Source organism: Natator depressus, chromosome 3, assembly GCF_965152275.1.
Source record: "Natator depressus isolate rNatDep1 chromosome 3, rNatDep2.hap1, whole genome shotgun sequence".
Lineage (NCBI taxonomy): Eukaryota > Metazoa > Chordata > Testudines > Cheloniidae > Natator > Natator depressus.
In genome coordinates this window covers 199,992,188-200,012,495 of record NC_134236.1, presented here as the reverse complement: position 1 = coordinate 200,012,495, position 20,308 = coordinate 199,992,188, and the positions used below count along the sequence as shown (strand labels likewise).

Below are 20,308 nucleotides of genomic sequence, written 5' to 3'. Positions count from 1 at the left end.
GTAAACAAACTGGCTCGGCCCACCAGGTGCTTTCCCTGAACAAGCAGCAGACCTGCTTTGAGAATCATTGAGCTAAGCCATTTTAGCTAGTCGTCTTTCCTCCCGGTTCTCCCTGTGACTGACAGTCCCATAGTGTGTGATAACTTAGGTGTAGTGCCTTGTCCCCCTACATTCTCTGTACTTTATGCTATGCAGCTGATAGAGCGAGGGTCCCTATGTTTATATATGTAACGGGAAAAAGCCATGCTGGTGTATCCATAGCCTGTTGGTAGCCATGGCACATACCTGATTGTCAGCCTCTGCTTCTCTTGGATCACTGATGATCCATCTCAGATGGTGAGCATGAATGTTCAGTCGTTTGGACAGAGTCCAACATAAGGACGTTGATTGCAATCTGGAGTGAATTTGTCAGGCCATGCAGAGCTATGTTGCGTTTTCTGTAGTCTGTCAATGTACAGGAAGGCTCCAGACAAAACTGGATAATAGTTTGAGGAACTATTATCGAATGATAATTTTGTGACTCCAGGTCAGAAAGGCAGACCTACCCAGAAAAAACTGGGCTTACATTGGGGGTAAAAATTTCTGGCTGTACCTTTGTAGTTATTGGAGAGCTCTCAACTCTCATCCAGCTGTGAGAAGAGGACAAGTTACTTTGGGAAACCAGGTGTGAGTGAACTCAAAGACAGAGGGTCAAAACTGGAGGCAAGGGAAGATGATGATCCTGGTGAGGCAAAGCATTCTGGGGATGAAAAGACCTTGGTACAAGTTACTGTGCTGCATTAAGTTTATTCTTCAGAATGTTCCTCTGTAGTTTTTTTGGAGATGCAGATTGAAGATGCATTTAACTCAGAGCCTGGGTGTTGCCAAATAAAGCAGAAGGACTATTTTTCCACATGTCCCATAAAAATTCACTGTCCCAGCTCTTTACATACAGGGGAGGGATAGCTCAGTGGTTTGAGCATTGGCCTGCTAAACCCAGGGTTGTGAGTTCAAACCTTGAGGGGGCCATTTAGGGATCTGGGGCAAAAATTGGGGATTGGTCCTGCTTTGAGCAGGGGGTTGGACTAGATGACCTCCTGAGGTCCCCTTCCAACTCTGATATTCTATGATTCCCAATTTATGAAGGTGGCTTCAGACTCAGAAATGCCCTTCTGAAGATAAGAAGAAATATTCACAAAGGGACTCTCCCAGAGCTGCACCGCTACTTGCAATGGCTCTGTTCTCCAAGTTAGCCTTAACAAATGCAGTGCATGCCATTGTGCTGAGTGGCAGAAATCAAAGTTAAAAGAGGAACTGGGCGTTAAAAAATGTACTTACCATGAGGCTCATCCCGTAGTGGGCCCAGCAGCTTACCAGAGCAATGGGGCTTGGGTGAAATATTGCCCCTTTAAATAAAGTGCAGTCATTTCATATCATGATTCAGAAAATTCAAGAACATTTGACACAATGGATGCCAGTAAGTTATGTCCCACAATGGCACAGTTATATCGCAACATTTTTCAACCTACAATCTTTATTTTTTCTGCTTCCTCCTTCCCCACAAACATTCCCAAATCACAAGGCGGCACTTGCGCGTGTGAACTAAGTTTTCTTTTTCTCCCCGCTTAAAGCTACTTTACATCATCAGTGCTTTGTCAAGGGAGTCAGAAAGGCAAAACTTGAGAGTTCATCAACAACCTTGTGAAGAAAGAAGGGGATGAGAGGAGAAATGAATAGTTAATTCTCAGCTCGCAGCAGGAGCTGAGGAAAGCTCAGAAGATAGCCAGAGGTGGCAAATGACAGAGGAGGATGAAAGGGTGAATGAAGTGCAGGAGGAGGAGACCACGTGCACACATGCATCACAAAAGAGAATTAAGAAAAATGGATCAGGCTCAAAGGGCTTTAAATGCTCTAATAAACAATGGAGCGCTGCCCTGATGCCCTTAGAAACAGCCAGCACCAACATGAACAGCAAACCAGACCACGCTTTCCCCATCAATCAGCCTGTCTTCACTCCTCTCCAGGGTCGTCCGACTTCTTTCCAGTGATCTCTTCCTGTCTCTGCTCTGCTAGCTTAGCATCACCCAACTACTTGGATGGCACAGGCAGACATGGCAGTTTCCCAGTACACAGAGCTTTGTATTTTCTTCCTTTTTAGCTGCATGTGTTTCTGTGCATTCAAACTAAAGCGTTGTTTCGTGAAACAATTTGTGATGAGCATGTGTCCACAAAGAAAACACAGCCCAGTTGGTTATCTATCGAAAATAACTTTCTGTTGAATACAACATTTCAGGGAGTATATCCTCTTAGATAAAGATGAGTATTCAGAAAAGAATGAAATTAGGTTGTGATGGGGAAGTTCTGTATGGTCCCTAAACAAAGCAGGATTCCAGCACTGAATATTGCCTCCTTTTCCCAGTTCATGCAGAAGTGCTGGACAAGTGTACAGATGGCATATAATTTCAGATAATTATGCTTAGTCTTTTATATCAAGAATTGTACTGTTCCGTTTATCTGGGGAAGAGTGTGTAGCTTTAGTAATTAAATATATCAGACAATTCACCTGTGGCTGTCTAGTGCCGTCAGGCCTGCTTCATCCTTTTCACTGTCTGTAGTTTCTCTTAGATTGCTAATCAGCCTGTGTATTCCCTGCTGAAGCTGACATCTTTCTGATGCTGGTAGAGTCCATTTTTTTCGTTTGATTCTCTGCAGAACAGAGAGCTCAGAGCTTCATCCTGAATAGAAATTGCAGGAGCTGCATTATGTTATTGCCCAGAGGGGTGGATAGCAGATGCTGGAATTCAGGTTTACATTCTAACGTTAGCTTTTAAAAGCGTTGCAGCATTTGTTAAAGGGAGGTGAAATTCTTTCGTTAGTATTTTTAAAAGGAACTACACGGATGAGTTGGTTGCTATGATATATAGAAATAGTAGCAATGAAGCCTATGGTATAGAGCAGTCGTGTAAATTCAGAATGTGTAGTGAAACTAAATGAAAACAGACCAAAAAAATCCTGGTAACTTTTTAATGTAAAATGTGATCTGCTTACATTTCCCACAGTAAACCAAACCGTAAGAGTTAATACGAGACGTTTTTGTCAAGACTAGATAAAATCTAGGGCTATAGTATGTTAATAAAATAATTAAAACAACAAAATTCCCTATTACAGTGTATGCTCAGTATTTTTCTACCATCACTGGCAGCCAGATGTTTGAAGAATAATGAGCATGTTTCATAAGGAAGGGTGATTAAAATGACTTATGAGTTTCAGTCCACTGCAGAGCCAGGACACACAAGCATTAAGTGAGGACTATTACTTCTGAAACAGAAAGGTTTTTATAAAGAGGTGGACCTGTGTATGTAATATGTGTGTACGTAATTAACCTTTTATTCCCATGCGGAAAATTGTTTCCCCCTTTACACTAGTGTAAATCAGGTGTGACTCCATTGAAATCAGTGGAATTACACTGGTGTGATATAGAGCAGAATCAGGCCCTTTATGAGTAGCTTGTGCCTGGGGAAGGCCGGAAAGAAAAACACAAATCGTCCGTTGCAGCTAACTAAATATACATTTGATAGCCCTATTGCATAGCTTAACGTCACTTGGAATAAGAAACCAGCTTCGGCGTGATGAACCTTTGCTAGGACAAAATACCGAGTGTCACTTGACTTATGGGCCAGATCCTCAGCCGGTGTCAATTTTTATTGACTTTAGTTGAGCTATGTGATTTACACCAGCTGAAAATCTGGCACTGTGTTCACTCTAGGATATTTAGGGGGATGCCTGTTATTTTTTTGTGATCCCCGGGGTTCCGGAATCTTTATATGGTACCTGCTCTGAGTTCATAAATCTTATTACGGCACTGCATTCAAATGATCATTTATTCCAAAAAGATATAGTTATGTAGATATTACCTGTTGGCATTTTTTCCATAAAGTTCTTGGTTTATGGTAGCTGTATACCATATTTTCAGGATATTAGCACTCTGCCACGACAGATTTTCCGACAACGTGCACCGAGGAGAAAGGCTTTACATTTACTGTGGGAGATCTGGGCCCCTTGCTATCAGGCAGCTAAAAGGGATTAAATACAGTGCCAGACATATTTGTTCCTACACTGATATTATCCACTTTAAGAAAATGAAACATTAAAAGTCCAGCAACCTAATTGTAAGGTCCTACTGTTTTCCAGGAGCACAGCACTATGCAGAAGTTGCACTGCACACAAGTTGACAAAATAGTGGCACAGTATGATAAAGAAAAGTTATCTTATGAGAAAATGTTAGAGAAGGCAATCAAGAAGAAGGGGTAAGATATTCTTTTAAAATGTTTTATAAGAATCAAAACAGATTTTTATGCTTTTACTGTCTGGAACAAAATATTACTAGAAAAGTAATTTATATTTAACTTACAGCAGCCTGACCTGGCCCTCCTCAGTCAATATAAATATAACCTGCACGAGGATTTAAGGATTGGGCCCTAAGTGTTGTTCTTGCTTTGCTTTACTGGAGTCCTCTATTTTCTCCGCATGTGACATTAAAACAAATTAATCACATCAGATGTTCAGTATCCATGGGCCTGCCCTTGCTCTCATTGAGACCAACGGGAGTTTTACCTTTGGTTTCAATGAGAGCAGGCTCAGAACCTCCGTGAATTACATCATTAGACTTCGATCACGATTTGGTCTTGGAAAAAATTGATGTATTAATCTTGAACTTTGTCGACGGAAGCTCAGATCAAATAATAGGATCTGCTTTACCGTCATCTAGAAAAGGTTCCTCTCAACACAGGAACTGTAAATATTCTTTCAGATTCGCAGCTGATTATAAATTGGCTTTTATGATGGCAGTGAAGCTACCTCAATTTGTGCTAGCATAGGATCTAACCCATTGTCGATATGCTGTTCTTAACTGCTCCTGAAGTTTCTGGAATATCTTCATCATAATTCATAAAATTTGTCTCTTGCAGTCCTAATAGGCAGAACCTAGAGGTTTCTATAATTTCCAGGTTCCTGCTGTTCTGCGGTTGTTAGCTCTTTATCTTGTAGCAGCTTCTCCTCTGTTTTCCCCCTGTTGCTGATGTCTACCTCCCAAAGTCCCTTTTTGATTAAATAACAATATTGTCCCATTAGTCTTACAGTTAACCTGTGACCCCTGAAAAGTGGGAGTTTCTTAGTAGAATACATGTTTCAGAGTAGCAGCCGTGTTAGTCTGTATTCGCAAAAAGAACAGGAGTACTTGTGGCACCTTAGAGACTAACAAATTTATTTGAGCATAAGCTTTCGTGAGCTGTAGCTGTAGCTCACGAAAGCTTATGCTCAAATAAATTTGTTAGTCTCTAAGGTGCCACAAGTACTCCTTTTCTTTTTTAGTAGAATACAGAATTATATTAGCAGTTAGTATTAATTGTTTGTATTGTCTGATCCGGCAACAACATTTCCCTGATCCTGGAATGACGTCACTCTCCACCTCCCAACAAATTTAATAAAATAATATTAAATTATTAATACTGGGCTGGTGGTAGAGGGTCTGCAACTGAGCTGTTGGGGCCAGTCTCTGATAAAATTATTTGCTGTATTGAGCTTAGGTGCCTTTTTGGCGATGGGTTCTTTCATAAATGCTTTACTGTGTTTGATATAGTATTTGGATGAACAGTATTTGTAAAATGTGTGTATGTGCCTGAAATTATATTAAACAAAACTCTAATTAGAAGTAGCAGTCTCTGAAGCAAAAGAGGTAACAAGAAGTCTCCACAATAAGTAATGCAAAGGCTACATGAACTCTTCCAAAGTGTACCGTGAGCTGTTTTTACTTTAAGGAAGGACAACCATTGTCAGGACCCAAATATTTCTTAGGCTGAGCAGCACTTCCAGAAACAATCCTAATATTTCAAACAGATCACTGAAGTATCAGCTTTCAGAGTAGCAGCCGTGTTAGTCTGAATCCGTAAAAAGAAAAGGAGTACTTGTGGCACCTTAGAGACTAACCAATTTATTAGACCGTAAGCTTTCGTGAGCTACAGCCCACTTCATCACGACACTCTGATTATAAGGGGAGCTGGTGAAACAGGAAAAGCTCATTTCAATTGACTAAACTGCAGCACATGGCTAAGGAGTTGGCCGGTATGAACTGGGATTATAATTAATGGCAGAGGGAGTATTCACTCCTTGCACCATTAGTGACAAACTGAGCACCATGGAAGTTATACTTTATCTGCCTTCCAGGGAGATAGGCTTACAGCTGTTCTGCATTTTGAGAACCTTGAGCCAGAAGATTTACGCATCAGCATTAACACTGGTCTGAGAAGAGATCGGTCTTTCCACTCTTCTATGTCTAGGCAAAGCAGCTAATAAACAAAGGCAGATATGAGATTTAAATGTGGTGATAACTGTCCATGACTGCATTAACAATCAGTGAAAACCTTTGTGTAAGACCTCGGACGAAGACCTGAGAATGGGTGACTAGGAAGATAACTCATCCCCGTTTCACCTCACTTAGGTTGCTGCAATTAGATCACAGCAAGTTTCCACTGGCATTCATAACATTTCTCTGCCCTCAGGGCCTCCTGAAGATTTCTGATAGTTTGGGTCCATGCTTTGGAAAACTAAAAGATTTAAAAAAAAAAAATGAAAGCCTTAAGTGTAAACAAAGGAGTAGATGGCCTCAGGATTTTATGTTGGGACAGAGAACCATTTACTTGTCACCAGCTTGACTCCATGCCAGGTCATGAATGACCAAAAGCCACCATCTGATGGCTGTTCTGTGGTGCAAGGGAAAAGAACTGTCCTCTAATCCCTAGTGGGTAGACGTCCTTATCATGTAAACTATTCTATCTGTGTGCATTCTTGCCAGTTTTAACAGACAGGCCAATGTGCTATATGCACACAGATTCTGGTTTACCCTGTTGTTCCTAAAAGTGGATCCTTCACATCTGGATCAAGGTACACTGAGGGGATAGTGCAGGGGGAAGTTGACCCTGTCACTGTTTGTGCTGCTCTGAGCCCAGATTCAGCCAGGATCTCAAGCACATGCTTAAATCCATCTCTGTTCTATGGTACCTTTAAGCACCTCCTTAAATGTAAGCACAGCGAATGGAACTTAAGCACATGCTTAGCTTTGAAGGCATGTGCTTAGGTGCGGTGCTGAGTATGGGCCCTGGTTCGTTGGCTAAATAATGTATTTGGTTTCCACTGCTGTCATTCTGGCAGCTTTCACAAGCAATACATTGATTTAAAATAAATTAAAAAAATTAAAGGAATTCGATTTGAATTTGGTGCATATTCATCCAAAAGACAAAAATGCCTTCCTGAAAGACAAAAATGCCTTCCATTCTGGTTTTGTGATGCTTACATGTAGTTTTTTTTCTAATGTATCTCCCACATGGCATGACGTGTCTGTCAGCTGCATAATTTTCAGGAAAAAAATTAATTACAGCTTCATTCACTGACAGATGGACAGGATTTGTTCCCTGTGCACTTGAGCAAGTAGTTCAGATGCACACTACAAATGCCATACATGCTCATAAATCTCACAGAGACTCGGGGGAGCTTGTGCGCTCGTGTTCCAACTCTGAAATGTGGTTCAGGGGGACACAAGGACAGTCCTGGATTAACAGGGATGTTTAGGATTCAAACTGTAGGACGTGTGTGTGTGTGTGTGTGTGTGTGTGTGTGTGTGTGTGTGTGTGTGTGTGTGTGTGTGTGTGTGTGTGTGTGTGTAAAGTTGTGGCTTGGGGTGGGATAGTTGCCAAGGAATTTGTTCACATTTAGGACTGTGTAACCTAAAGCTTACATACATTTTGACAGTACAGAAGTGGGTGATTGTGTTCAGCCATTTTAACATTCCCTCACCGCAGATTGAATGCTACTTTTAAAAAAAGGAATAAACAATTGGTACTGACTATTGGGATTTTGGAAATTTTACTGATCAGTGGGTCTTTGAATAAATATGTTTGATCCTCCTGAGTGGAGTGATCTTCATAAAGCATAAGAAGCATTAAACTGTATTGTGGCTAGATCCTGAACACATTTACACCAGTGTAAAACAAAAGTAACTTCACTGCAGTCAATGACATTTCAGATTTAGTCTGATGTAACTGGCCCTATAACTCTATAGGACTTTCCAGAGTATCAAACTTATGGCAGAAATCTATGCAAAACCTTCCTTGCTGTGACAGGCAAATCAGTGATTAATCCTCACAGTGGCCCACAGGAAACACAAGGCACATCACACTCCTTGTATTTCCATACCAGACTTCTCTGGGAACATTTGAGGATAAAGCTTTCTGCTCATTTCCATAAGTTAGCAGCACTCTGATATTAAAATAGTCTTTAAAACTGGCATATTTTTATCAAGCTTCATTTCCAGGACTGTGATTAATTTAATTTTACTTCAGCCAAGCAATAAACAATTTAATTGGGGCAAATCTTCAGATAGTACAAATCAGTGTTGTTCCACTCGACGACAATGGAATGATGGTGATTTACACCAACTAAGGATTTGATGAGAAATGTTTTTTTAAAGGGGCTGCACAAAAAGTGAAATAAAAATATATTCCATTCAAAGACAGATTTGTTCTAAAACCAAAACAAAAAGGCCAGGAAGTTTGGTGTGTGGATTTGCATGTTGTTCTAAGAACCTTTCGCTGCAAGAAAGGGCATGACAGGTCAGGGTTTGAAGGATGGATTGAGAATTTACTGACTCTTGTAAGACTTTAATTGAAAGCTTTCTCGTTGCTGTAATGGAACTTTTGATCCTACATTGTATGCTGCCACCTCTCCCAGCACAAAGTCCAAGTAAGGCCTGGTCTACATGCGGGGGGAGATCGATCTAAGTTATGCAACTTCAGCTATGTGAATAACGTAGCTGAAGTCGACATACTTAGACCTACTCACTGCGGTGTCTTCACCGCGGTGAGTCAACTGCTGCCACTCCCCCGTCAACTCTGCCTGCGCCTCTCACAGTGGTGGAGTACCGGAGTCGACGGGAGAGCGCTTGGGGGTCGATTTATTGCATCTGGACTAGACACGATAAATCGACCCCCGCTGAATTGATTGCTGCCCGCCGATCCGACGGGTAGTATAGACATACCCTGAGATTTGTGAAGGGAACTGTTGTGGGAAGGTGGTATTTCATCACTCTTCTACCCGCCGCGCAGACAAGTTATTGGGTGGCAGCATAACCCCTCTGTAGCTATTCTTCCAGCCTGTGGTGCCCCTACAATACCAGAAGACCCTTGCCACCCACACAGAGCCCTATTAACTTTAGCTCGGTTCCACATGGGTGCCACGGTCCTGCTATATGCATTCTGTTGCAGGATCAGGGTCTGTGTGAGGATTGGTGCTGTTGGATCCATACAAAGTTCAGCTCCAAAAACCTGAATGTACTGGCATGGGGTCTGTGCCAGCCACGCCACATTGGCCTGTTTGGGCTGTGCAGATCCTCTTTCATGGCACACGGGTATGAAGACCAATCCTTGCGGTAATTTCAGCTTTGCTGCAGCAGGGCACTCGTTGTAGGTAGCTGTACTTGACAATAAACCTTTTTCTGTTAAAGATGCAGAAATCACAATGGAAACTAGCAATCAAGATACATTTTTCATGCCTCAAACCAAAAGGTAGCAAAATTGGCTTTAAAACAAGCAAAACAAAACAAAAATCATACCTAGGCAGTGAATCTGTTTGCAGGTTTTCGGGCTGAAGTTTAATTTTATTGGCTAAAAAAGAAACCCAGCATCATAAATGGACTTGCTGACATATCCTTAGTAATTGAATAATTGTGGGTCCCCTCTAGAAATAACAGGTGAAGTGTGTTTAAATTGCATGATCAGTAAACCGATAATATTTGTAAAGTGTGAATAAATTGCTAGAAGAAATAATTTCATTCCAATACACTACAGTACTTCATCATTGACTAACTATTCATTAGTATGAGCTGACTGGATGGGAAGATATTTAACTTGTGGCACACATTTGCCATTTTGCTTTTTTAGAGGAAGTAATTGTCTTGAAATGAAGAAAGAAACTGAAATTAAAATTCAGGCTTTAACATCCGATCACAAATCTAAGGTAAGAAAACATGCCAGTGTTAACACATGCAACATTTGAGATCTTTGAGACCCAAATGGTAGTTTATTTTTATGAAAGCATGCGAATAATTTTCAGCAATAATGACATGCAGAAAAGAATGGGCGTTACTCAGTGTCTAAAAGCTTTTGGTTTTTTATTCAAAAAGAGCAAAATCCATTTCCTGACTTTAACAATTTTTGAAGAGAGTATCATGCTCCTAGTTTTGTTTCCATGTGAAACAAAAATATTTGGTCATTTTGTAGTCGTTTCAGCTATGCAGAGAACAGAGGAAAATGTGCTATATGAAAATTGGAATTGAATTTTGCCACCAAAAATATGTAGGTAAATGGAATTAGCTGCTTGTTAGTTTTACATCAGTGTCACCTTGTCCAACACCCTGCCAGACATTTGACTCTCCCTGTGCCCTCACTGTCTCTCTCTCCTGGAACCATCCCATTTGCATCAGATGTATTACTTGGTTACTTCATACTTCTCCTGAGGTGAATCCATTGTTTTCTCCAAGATGCCTGTCCCCAAATAACAGCACCCAAGATCCAGTCCCAGTTGTTTTTAAATCAGTTGTTCTCAACCTATGGTCATGGACCATTTTGAAGAGTTGCATGGAGCTGCTCCCTTGCAGAGGTAAAACATTGTCAGTCTTCAGGCTAGATGCAGTGCAGTATAGATCTTAGCTAGTATTTCCAGAGACTTCCTGACTAATTAATTTTTTAAACTAATCCTCATTCTGCACTTTGTTGCATCCTGTACTACTTTGTCAAAGATTTCTCTGGTGCCATTTGAACTGCTTTCAGGTTTGTGGTTGATGTAAAAGTTAGAGGAATAGCAAATACCCTCTACGATAGAACCAGCTGCAAAATGACCCACAGAGATTAGAGTAGAGGCGATTGAAAACAACAGGGGATTTTTACCTAATACATATAAAGTCTTACACACAGGGAGAGGCATCAAACACCACAGATACCGCATGGGAGAGGTAACCACGCCACTGTATTAAGCAGACTAAGACAAGCTCACTTTCATCTTGTCAATTCTAATATCATGCATTCATGTAACCAGAACATGTAGATCCTAGTTTTCTCTCCTTCTGCAGCCTGACTGTCACTCTATTGGTGAAAAAGGGTATTACCCTGTGCATAAAGGGTTTTCCTGGACACATGGGGCTAGTGGAAGAGTGCTATGTGCTCTCCATCACCTTATTTCCCTAGGCGGACAGAGGCAGGTTGAAGATGAGGGGCAAACTGGCAGCCAGAGGAAACATGACGAGAGTGTACTGTGTTCCAGTTCCATAGGGTCAGTATAGTAGCCCATAGGAAGCTGTAGGAAACCACTCGGGGTTGCTCTAAATTGTATCCAGCAGAGCCCGGCATCTGGGAGATGCAGAGGCAGCTTAAACTCTGCCCCTCCTCCTCCATTCTGGTTGCACCTCTGAACGCCACAGCTCAAAATCAAGGGCCATAGTTTGCCGTTGCTGCAGGGAAGTTGTGAGGTTGGTCTAGGGAAAGGAGAGCATGTATCAGAAAATAGCAATCTTAACAACGTGGCCACAATAGGAAATGTCAGAACCACTGTCTGAAATAAAAACTGGTTGTATTGGCAGATTGAGAAAAGCACAAAGGAAAAGCTAGTTATAAAAATCAGTGGGGCTAACAACTCTAGAGAGAGCATTGCAAGCTAGGCAGTAAGCTTAAATACAAAGCAAAGTGTAAAATCTTAAAGCTTTACAGAATAGAAGAGTCTTTGATGTGACCTCAGCTGCCCAGACTGGTTCTAATATAAATGGACATTGAAGTGTTCACTAAACTTCTACTTCCAATGAGTCTGAATGTTTTTTTTTTCCTTCCCACAAACTGATTTGGATATTAGGGTATGTCCTTTTAAAATGCCCACTTCCAAACAGATCCTGTCAAATGCGTAATCCGTCCCCACACAGATGGATGGCTTGCTTTCTTCTCCATGTCTAGCTTTAGGTTGGGATTTTTAAAGGACCCTAAGGGAGCTTGAGCTCCTTTGAAACTTCCACCCTTTGTGGCTTTACTGATCCCACAGAACACCTTTGATGCTGGCTTTCACTTGTATCCCACCTGGGTGGTTTGCTCCAGACCAAATGGAAATGTAGATTTCTTCTACCCCCAACAGAGTACAGCTATGCAGATAAAAATTACATTGGGAAATCCTGAGAGATGCCAAGTTTATACAATTCCTATTGAATTCAATGGGTGTCGTAGATACTCAGCAGCTGTTCAGAAACGTCTCATCATTTGACCCACTGATTTTATGATTAAGTGAGTTCATTTGATTAGTGAGCTCCTAGGATTAATCCAGCATGTGTCAGATGTGCATCATCCCCGTATCACAACATGTGAAAATGAAATTAAATACTACGCAGCTATGCCCATTACCAGTGGTAATGGTCTACAGAGACTTGCTCCTCTATGTCGTGGATACAAATCCAGGCCGAGTTTAACATGAAATACTCATTTTGTTTTGAATACACAAATGCATACTTTACACACATCTACCTTTGTAGATGCAAGATACATTCCTGTGTTGGAAAACTAGGTTCCTAATATCCAGCAAGAAAAGGAGGCAAGGGAAAGAAGAAAAAAATATTTCACTGTTACTGAAAGTTCTGTATGAAGATTTGAGTCTCTCTAGACATACATGGAAGTAAATGAAAGGCAGGATTTCAGCTTTTCTCACATTCACTTCTGTTTGACAGATTTCTCTTAATCCCAGGATATATTTTGCTTTACTTGAAATCTACCATGCAGCTTTGCAGGATATTCAGTTAAAGACATGATTTCAGAGAGGCTTGTTTTACCAGGAGCAGTACCTCTCTTTTAGGCTGCATGCTTATTTTGAGGTCTAGGAAATTAATGTTTTGCATCCTCTGTAGCGCATCTCTCTCCATGAGCATGTTGTGAGTTTTAAGATTTTTATCTTTGTCTCCTCGGATCAAGCACTTGAATAATAATCTTGCTTAGCTCTCTAAGCTCTGTTGTTGGTTTCTTCATTGGTATTAGAATGTCTGTTCAGTCTATAGGATTTCCTCCTTTGTGTTCCTCTGTAATATATGTTGCCACTTTTCAGAAACAATTATCAGATCATCTCTTCCCTTGAGAGCCTAGAATTCTTTGCTTTTCTGTGCTTATTTGGCTCTCTAGAGGCTCTTTGTCACTAAGTCAAACAGTACTTGGTTTCCCCAGGATTTCCAGTGTTTGCATTAGTCATTTAGTTTTTCAAGATATTTCTAAGATGGACACCTTGAACCTGATTCTTATTTACACCGCTCTGACCATGTAACGGGGAACCTAAATATGGGAGTAAATTATATTTACATCCTGTCTAATGTCTGTTTGTGCTGCTAAAGCAATGTAATGTGGATTTAGTGTAAATGAGACTCAGGCCCCTTATATGGAGATTGTGCATTCAAGGCCCAGGCCTGTCCTGGGTAGCATGTGGGGGAATCACACTGCAACATGAAGGAGAAATTCTGGCCAACCCTGCCTTGGTTCTCTCCAGGATTGTACCAGCTTTTGAAAGGGTGCAGCACCCAGTGGCTCGACCCAATTGGAAAGGCTATTACAATGGGAGCCGCCTATATGGAATAGTATGGATGGCACCTGTGCAAGAATGCAAAGCGGTGGGGTCTCCGGAAGCCTCATTATACTGTCTCCCCTACTAACCTGTATCGTCTTAGAGTGCTGATCTTTTAAAAAACAAAACAAAAAATAAAACAATGCTTTCTAACATTATGACCATAGATGTCTTCTGAGAATATGCACCTGCTTCTGATGTGGTTTCACTCACTTGTAATTCTTCCTTGGTCATTGGGCCCCTAGATAGCTTGGGCATTATTGGGTCTTCATCTACAAAGATGGGGCTGATCCCATCTTGTACATTGAGATAAACATAAAGGGTAGAATTTTTCAAAGATGTCGGTGTTGGCCTAACTCCACTCCCATTGAAGTCAACGGTAAAACTCCCATTGGTTGCCATGTGAGCAGCGTTAGGCCAACACTGAGCCCTTTGGAAAATCCCATCCAAAAAGCATGAATGTTTTCTGGTTATTTCCATGCGTATGTTCAGCTCCCTCCCTAACACCCAGTGTTTTCGGGTTCGGAGGTCAGTATTACTATGGGAGCCTGTCAATAAAGGCTTTCTTCCCCTGGGCTGTTTCCCATAAGGTTCACTCCTCTGCATCTACGTCCCAACTTAGTAAGATACCTGAGCACTATCATAACGTTAACCTTGTGAATAGTCCCACTGAAGTCAGTGGGGCTACTCCCATGCTTAAAGTTACGCTCATGCTTAAGTACCTTGTTGAATGGGAGGCCTTGCTGTATTAGTCTGGTCAAACTTCTACCTCCAAAGGCTTGTTTTCCTGCCAGCTGGAAAAAGCCAAACTCTGTGCAGCTCTTTGCCTGCATTTTCTGCACTAAACCATATACATTTTCTTATGGGAAGTATATTTAATTATAATTAAACGTGAGACTAGCTTTTATGTAGATGAGATACCAGCCTAGCTTGGAAAAGGCAGCAAGCTCTTTATTATCAATGCGGAATCCCATTCTTAACACACAACGTGTTCTTTGTTTGCTTGTACCTTTGGCAGAGAGTCTAGGCACTGGTTGCCTTTAGAGGTGCTCTGCTCCCTTGAATGTCTCTCACTTCTGTTGTTTTGCTCTCAGTGCACTGGACGAGCCTGTTTAGCTGTATGCATCTGACTGTGGGTCAGATGCCTAAAATACGTTTGAGAGGAAGTGCGTCTAGGGGGTACATGCTCCTGAGGGGCTTGGCATCAGTCTCACTTGGGAGTTCTGTGATGGCAATTTTGATTTGAAGAATCAGGATTAGCTTCCATATAAGAACGCCCGAAGGCTATTAGTTTCCATAGTAGCACTTTATAAAAAGGCCTACCTGAAAATAGATGATTTTTTGGTGAGACTTTGTGTGCATTTATGGAAAAGTAGGATAGCTTGTCAAAACAGCATAGCTAATTATGAAGGGATAATAAGGTATATCTTTCTATTGGTTACTTTTCTAAATCATTGGAGTACAATATACTGTTATAATAACAACTCTGATGGTTTAGACTTCTTCACATTGTCTCTTGGGAACTTTCCAAAACTTTAATCTTATTATTCTTGTGAGTCTTGAGAGCTGAGCAAGAAAAAGAATACTTGTCAGATTCCCTGCTGACTTAATGAGCATAAGACACAGCTATATAGTCTAGCTGCCGATTCAGGATGTATTAAATATAGGATTTCTCTGAAAAACTGACTGTGTGAATAAGGTTTCAGAGTAACAGCTGTGTTAGTCTGTATTCGCAAAAAGAAAAGGAGTACTTGTGGCACCTTAGAGACTAACCAATTTATTTGAGCATAAGCTTTCTTTGTGTGAATAAGATTTTCTCCACAAAATCGGAGCCTGTGTTTAAGCCCTTAGAGAAATTCATCCCACTAGATATTCTCCATCTCTGATTTTTGTTATTTTATATTTTTTGAGGCAGCCAAGAATGCTTAGCAGTTGTATAATGAAGCATACGTTTCAGGAGGTTTAAAAAGAATTGTAGTACAATTGAGGGCATTAATTCAGTCATTTTACACAGGGCAGCTGGGTAACAGAGAGCCTTAGTAGTGAGGGTGCATTTTATCTGGTGTTTATAATACACTGTAGTTTCCTTAGTGGCTTCATGTCACTGTGGAGCAGTTTGCTTTATATATTTTAGTTCTTGCAATTTAGTTGTGTTTTGTAAGATTTTTTTAATTATCTTGAAATGATCTCCACTGCATTAATGGCTGCCCTTATATTATAACTGTGAGAAATACTGACAAACTAGTCATTGTTCTTTCTCTACAGGTAAAAGAAATTGTAGCGCAGCACACTAAAGAGTGGTCAGAGATGATCAACACCCACAGTGCCGAAGAGCAAGAAATCCGTGATTTACATCTGAGCCAGCAGTGTGAGCTCCTGAAAACCCTGCTGGTTAATGCTCATGAGCAACAAACCCAACAGCTAAAGTTTTCTCATGACAGGTGAGCAGATCAGTGTCATCATTCAGCACCCTGAGAACCCGTGCACTGGTGACAGGATTATCAGGGTAGAGCATCATAGCAGTCAAATAAGTTATCAAAGGAAGAACTGAGGGATAATGAAGCATATCCTCAGCTGGTGTAAATCGTCATAGCTCCATTTACGCTAAGGAACTTGAATTTAAAGAGCCTGAACCAGAGAGATGCTGAGCATTTGCAACTACCTTTTGGAGTTGATAGGAGCTGTGGGTGTGAAAACTTTATCTTTTTTTTTTCTGTGTAACTACCTCACAGTTGCACATTGTTTTAATAAAATATCAGGTTGTAATCTCCAGTACAAAGAAAATGCTGCATGCCAGCACTCCTGATTGCTTTTATATTTAACTGCACTGTCCCCTTTAAATTAAATGCAAATAATAGTATGGCCTATCTCTAATATAGCACTTTTCATCAGTAGGTCTCAAAGGACTTTACTAAGGGAGGTAAGTAGCGTAATCCCCAGTGTTATACATGCAAAGAATAGAAGTGGAGGAATTATCTCATTGCACAGTTTATGATGTGAGGAAGTCCACAACCATAGGAATTTACTTAATATATATTTTTAAAAGACCGTCCTCAGCATTGGTCTGGTAGGAAGTCCAAAAAGCATAAACGACTTCACATCAAAAGAAGCTAACTGAGGTTATTTTCTATTTTAACAAAATTCCTGAATGAAATAATGTAGTACCTTACCATAAAACAGATTCCATGCTGAGACCTGCATGCTTTCCATCCAGCAGAGGAAATTGTCTCAGTGAAAGGTTTTAATATGCTCATCTTTATGTTACTCTCCAAATTAGCTCATTAATTCAAGCTGCCTAGGAATATGTTTATTTTATAATTAGATACTTTTTGAAGTATTATGAAATACATTAAAAATACATTATTTTACAGATCCTAGTTCTGGGACCAAGCCGGGGAAGAGTCATTCCCTAGTACAAGTTAGGACAGTCTTTGGGGTATTCTGTTACGCAGTTGCAACAGCCCACAAAGGCACCACAGCCAGTTTGCTATCCACAGTCTTGCTTTCTGATCCATTTTGTAACCAGTATACTGTTTCTAATCTATTCTGCTAAATTATAGTTTCTTTCCTGGAGGAATAGTTCTTCTAATCTCTTTTGAAATGTTTTTCTTTTCTTTTCTATACCTACTTCCCTTGTTCTCTTATCTACATTGGGCTAAAGCTATCAGTGTGGAGAGATATCTCTACCAGGAAAACGTGTCACCTAGGCTATATAGAAATTTACTTTCTTCATCCTTTCCTCACAGTTCGTAGCTTTAGATTTAGAATTTTCACATCTCCATAGTATTTTAATGGTTCTGTATTATCTTTAGAAATCAGTTCTTAGTACTGAATTGCTTATTTAAAATAATTTTCATTTGTACCATACAGTTCTAAGTGCTGGTCTGATTTTTCAGAGGTGCCGAGCACAACACATTGATTTCTGTGCATGGGTAAACTTTAAATAATGTTCTGTGCCATCCAAGTTAGGGATCTTTTTGGTTTTATTTGTTGCTGTCTCTGTGTTCGCCGCTTACCCTGGGATTTTTATCCAACCCATTTGTATAAAGATTGGGGATTTTTCTGCCTTAGACAAATGTAAAACACTGTTACATCTGTGCATGTCCACAAACCAGAATGCTTTTGAATGTGAAATGTTGAATTGTTGATCATAATGCCCAAAAGGGGCTTCATGCTTCATCACCTGTAGAATGTATAAAATACATAAAGTATATGTAACTTCCAGGAATCAGCTGAGCAAGACACATGGAAAATAAAGGATCATCTTGAGAATAGAAAGGGCAGTTGACAGCATGCTATTCTTTCAGCCTCTCTATCTATTAACTAGAGTAATGAGACGTGCTGAATAGCTATCTAGACAGTGTACAGAGTGGTAGTAGAGAGATCGGTAATCTGAAATGATGCAGATATCTGCTGGAGAGTCTAACGTTTTCCACTCATGGTGGAGAAAGCAATTACAGTTCATGCTTGGACTGACCGGATTCAAAGAAGAAAGCAGAAAACAAAAAATGCTTAAGAGTGCAATCAGAAGATTGCCATTGAACACTGGGGGGGGCTATCCAGCTCCAGGATGTACGAGAACTCAGATGGCTCTCAGAAAGTCCAGCTGCCTTTGACTCTTTCCATTTCACTTTACTGAATTAGAGATACTGTGTATGGAGCACACAAGAAATTAGAAAATCTGAGAGTCAAACTGACATTTCTGACTAAAATGCATCCAAATGTGTTGGTAATGAGTCAGAGAGAGAAAAACAAAAGTATTTTTTAATACAGGGAGAGATCAGCAGATGAGTGGAGCAGTATTCAGAAAGCACCAAATTGCATTAAGTAGGATAAAATACTGATAATATATGATAATTGACTTCAGTGGACTTTAATTGATTTTGTCATCTGTGCTGTTTGTGTTGCAATTGTTTTTCTCTAATTCATCAACCTATACCAAACGCTAGTTGAGGTTACAACACCAAATCATAAAAATAAGACGGATATGCCAGAACTAGCAAATGTTAATATTATTCGTACTCTGCTCATACATTCTGTGCACAGAGTTTTTGTAAATTTATTGTGTAGTTTTAAAAGGCAAGTCACATTTCTTAAATTACTGATAATAGCCCTTACTCAGTCAAAAGTTCTAAACTAGAGACAGTACTGTATTTTTGTAGCCTGTTTAATTCAAAGTGTAAAATGCTTAAAACCATTCCTTCAAATTGTTTTCTCTATACCCTCCTGATATTTGTAAGTGCTGTTCAAACATACAGTCCAGTAGGAGGAAGATATTCTTTATATAGTCTATTCTTTGTACTTCTTTAATATTTCACAGACAACTTTAGCCATTATATAGAAAGGTATCAATAAGCTACCTCAACAACCATTAACTATCACATTTCAGTTTATAATGATTTTGTTTGTATTTCCCTAGGGAAAGCAAGGAAATGCGTGCCAACCAGGCTAAAATTTCTATGGAAAACAGCAAAGCCATAAGCCAGGATAAATCTATCAAAAATAAGGCTGAAAGGGAGAGGTAAGTGTCAGATCCATCTATGAGAGGCAGTATAATTGATTGATCTGTGCACACATTGACTAAAGTATGCTTTGATGTGTGGGAAATGGCGTGTGTTTTTAATTGTTATGCTGTATATATTTTCGATGGCTGTTTCTGGACAATTTTATGTGTGTGTGGATCGTATCATTTAGGCCCCAATCTTGGAAACACTAACAAAGGAGTTGAACGTCACACCCATGAGGAGTGCCACTGACTACAATGGAACTAATCACACAGATAAAGTTACACATGTGTGAAAGTGTTTCTAGAATTAGGACCTTAGTTTTTATTCACTGATCCATTTTTCCCCTTTAAATGCTATGCAATATCACTTGCAACAGTTACTTTTTAGTGTTGTTAAGATGCACTGAGAAGGCAACGTTGAGACTTGGGTCTAGTTTTGGGTTAGCCTTGGGTTCAGAGAAGCAGGCGAGGTAGTGCCACTCGGGGAATGAGAAATGGCATCAGTGAAAAGGCATCCCATGGCCTTCATCCCTGCCCACTCTTGGCAGGGATGAGAGATGGAACAGGCATTCCAGAGGGAGCAGAAGGGAAGTTATGGGGATGAAAGGGGATAGGTGTGAGATTAGTAAGGGGCAAAGTCAGTTTTTGGGGGGGGGGGGGGGGATGCCAAAGAAAGATGTGAGGGGTAGAGGAGCTGGGGCTGTTTTCTGACGACAGCGTAGTATCCTTCGTGTATTGATCCTCCAACCTTGGACCACAGCTTCGTCCTTCACCTGACTGGTCTTAGAAACCTGACCAATATTCCCTGTTCGCAGGGCTCCAAGACCCACTAGACCAGACCACATCTGAAGCTAGAAAGCCACTCGGCATGTCTTCACTGCAGATCTGGGAAAGCCATCCCTAGTTTTGATGTCTGAGCTCCAGACCTGGGAAACTAGAGGCACAGATTTCAGTGACAGCTTCTTGCATTTTCCCCAGGTTTTGGGCTGCAGTTTTGTAGCTCTTTAAAATTCCATTTTAATTTAAGGTGTTCTGAATACACAGGTAGAAGCAATGTTCATATGATGATTTCCCATGAGCCTTCAAGGTTTCCATATGGTTTTGGGCTTGCTAAATAGTTGAACATTTTCACCTTCGATT

The 20,308-nt window shown here is 40.5% G+C and overlaps 1 protein-coding gene across 12 annotated transcripts in view; it reads left to right on the top strand.

The window, feature by feature from the left end:
* The window catches only part of PLCB4 (phospholipase C beta 4), a 326,000-nt gene that overhangs the window by 293,486 nt on the left and 12,206 nt on the right, over nucleotides 1–20,308 (top strand). For 11 of the 12 annotated variants that reach the window (XM_074949677.1, XM_074949673.1, XM_074949672.1 and 8 more), the window contains 4 exons: nucleotides 4,171–4,286; nucleotides 9,969–10,044; nucleotides 15,928–16,103; nucleotides 19,082–19,183. In XM_074949677.1, the coding sequence (XP_074805778.1) occupies nucleotides 4,171–4,286; nucleotides 9,969–10,044; nucleotides 15,928–16,103; nucleotides 19,082–19,183 (470 nt within the window). The remainder of the gene's footprint in view (nucleotides 1–4,170; nucleotides 4,287–9,968; nucleotides 10,045–15,927; nucleotides 16,104–19,081; nucleotides 19,184–20,308) is intronic. The other variant, XM_074949680.1, reaches the window with a different exon arrangement.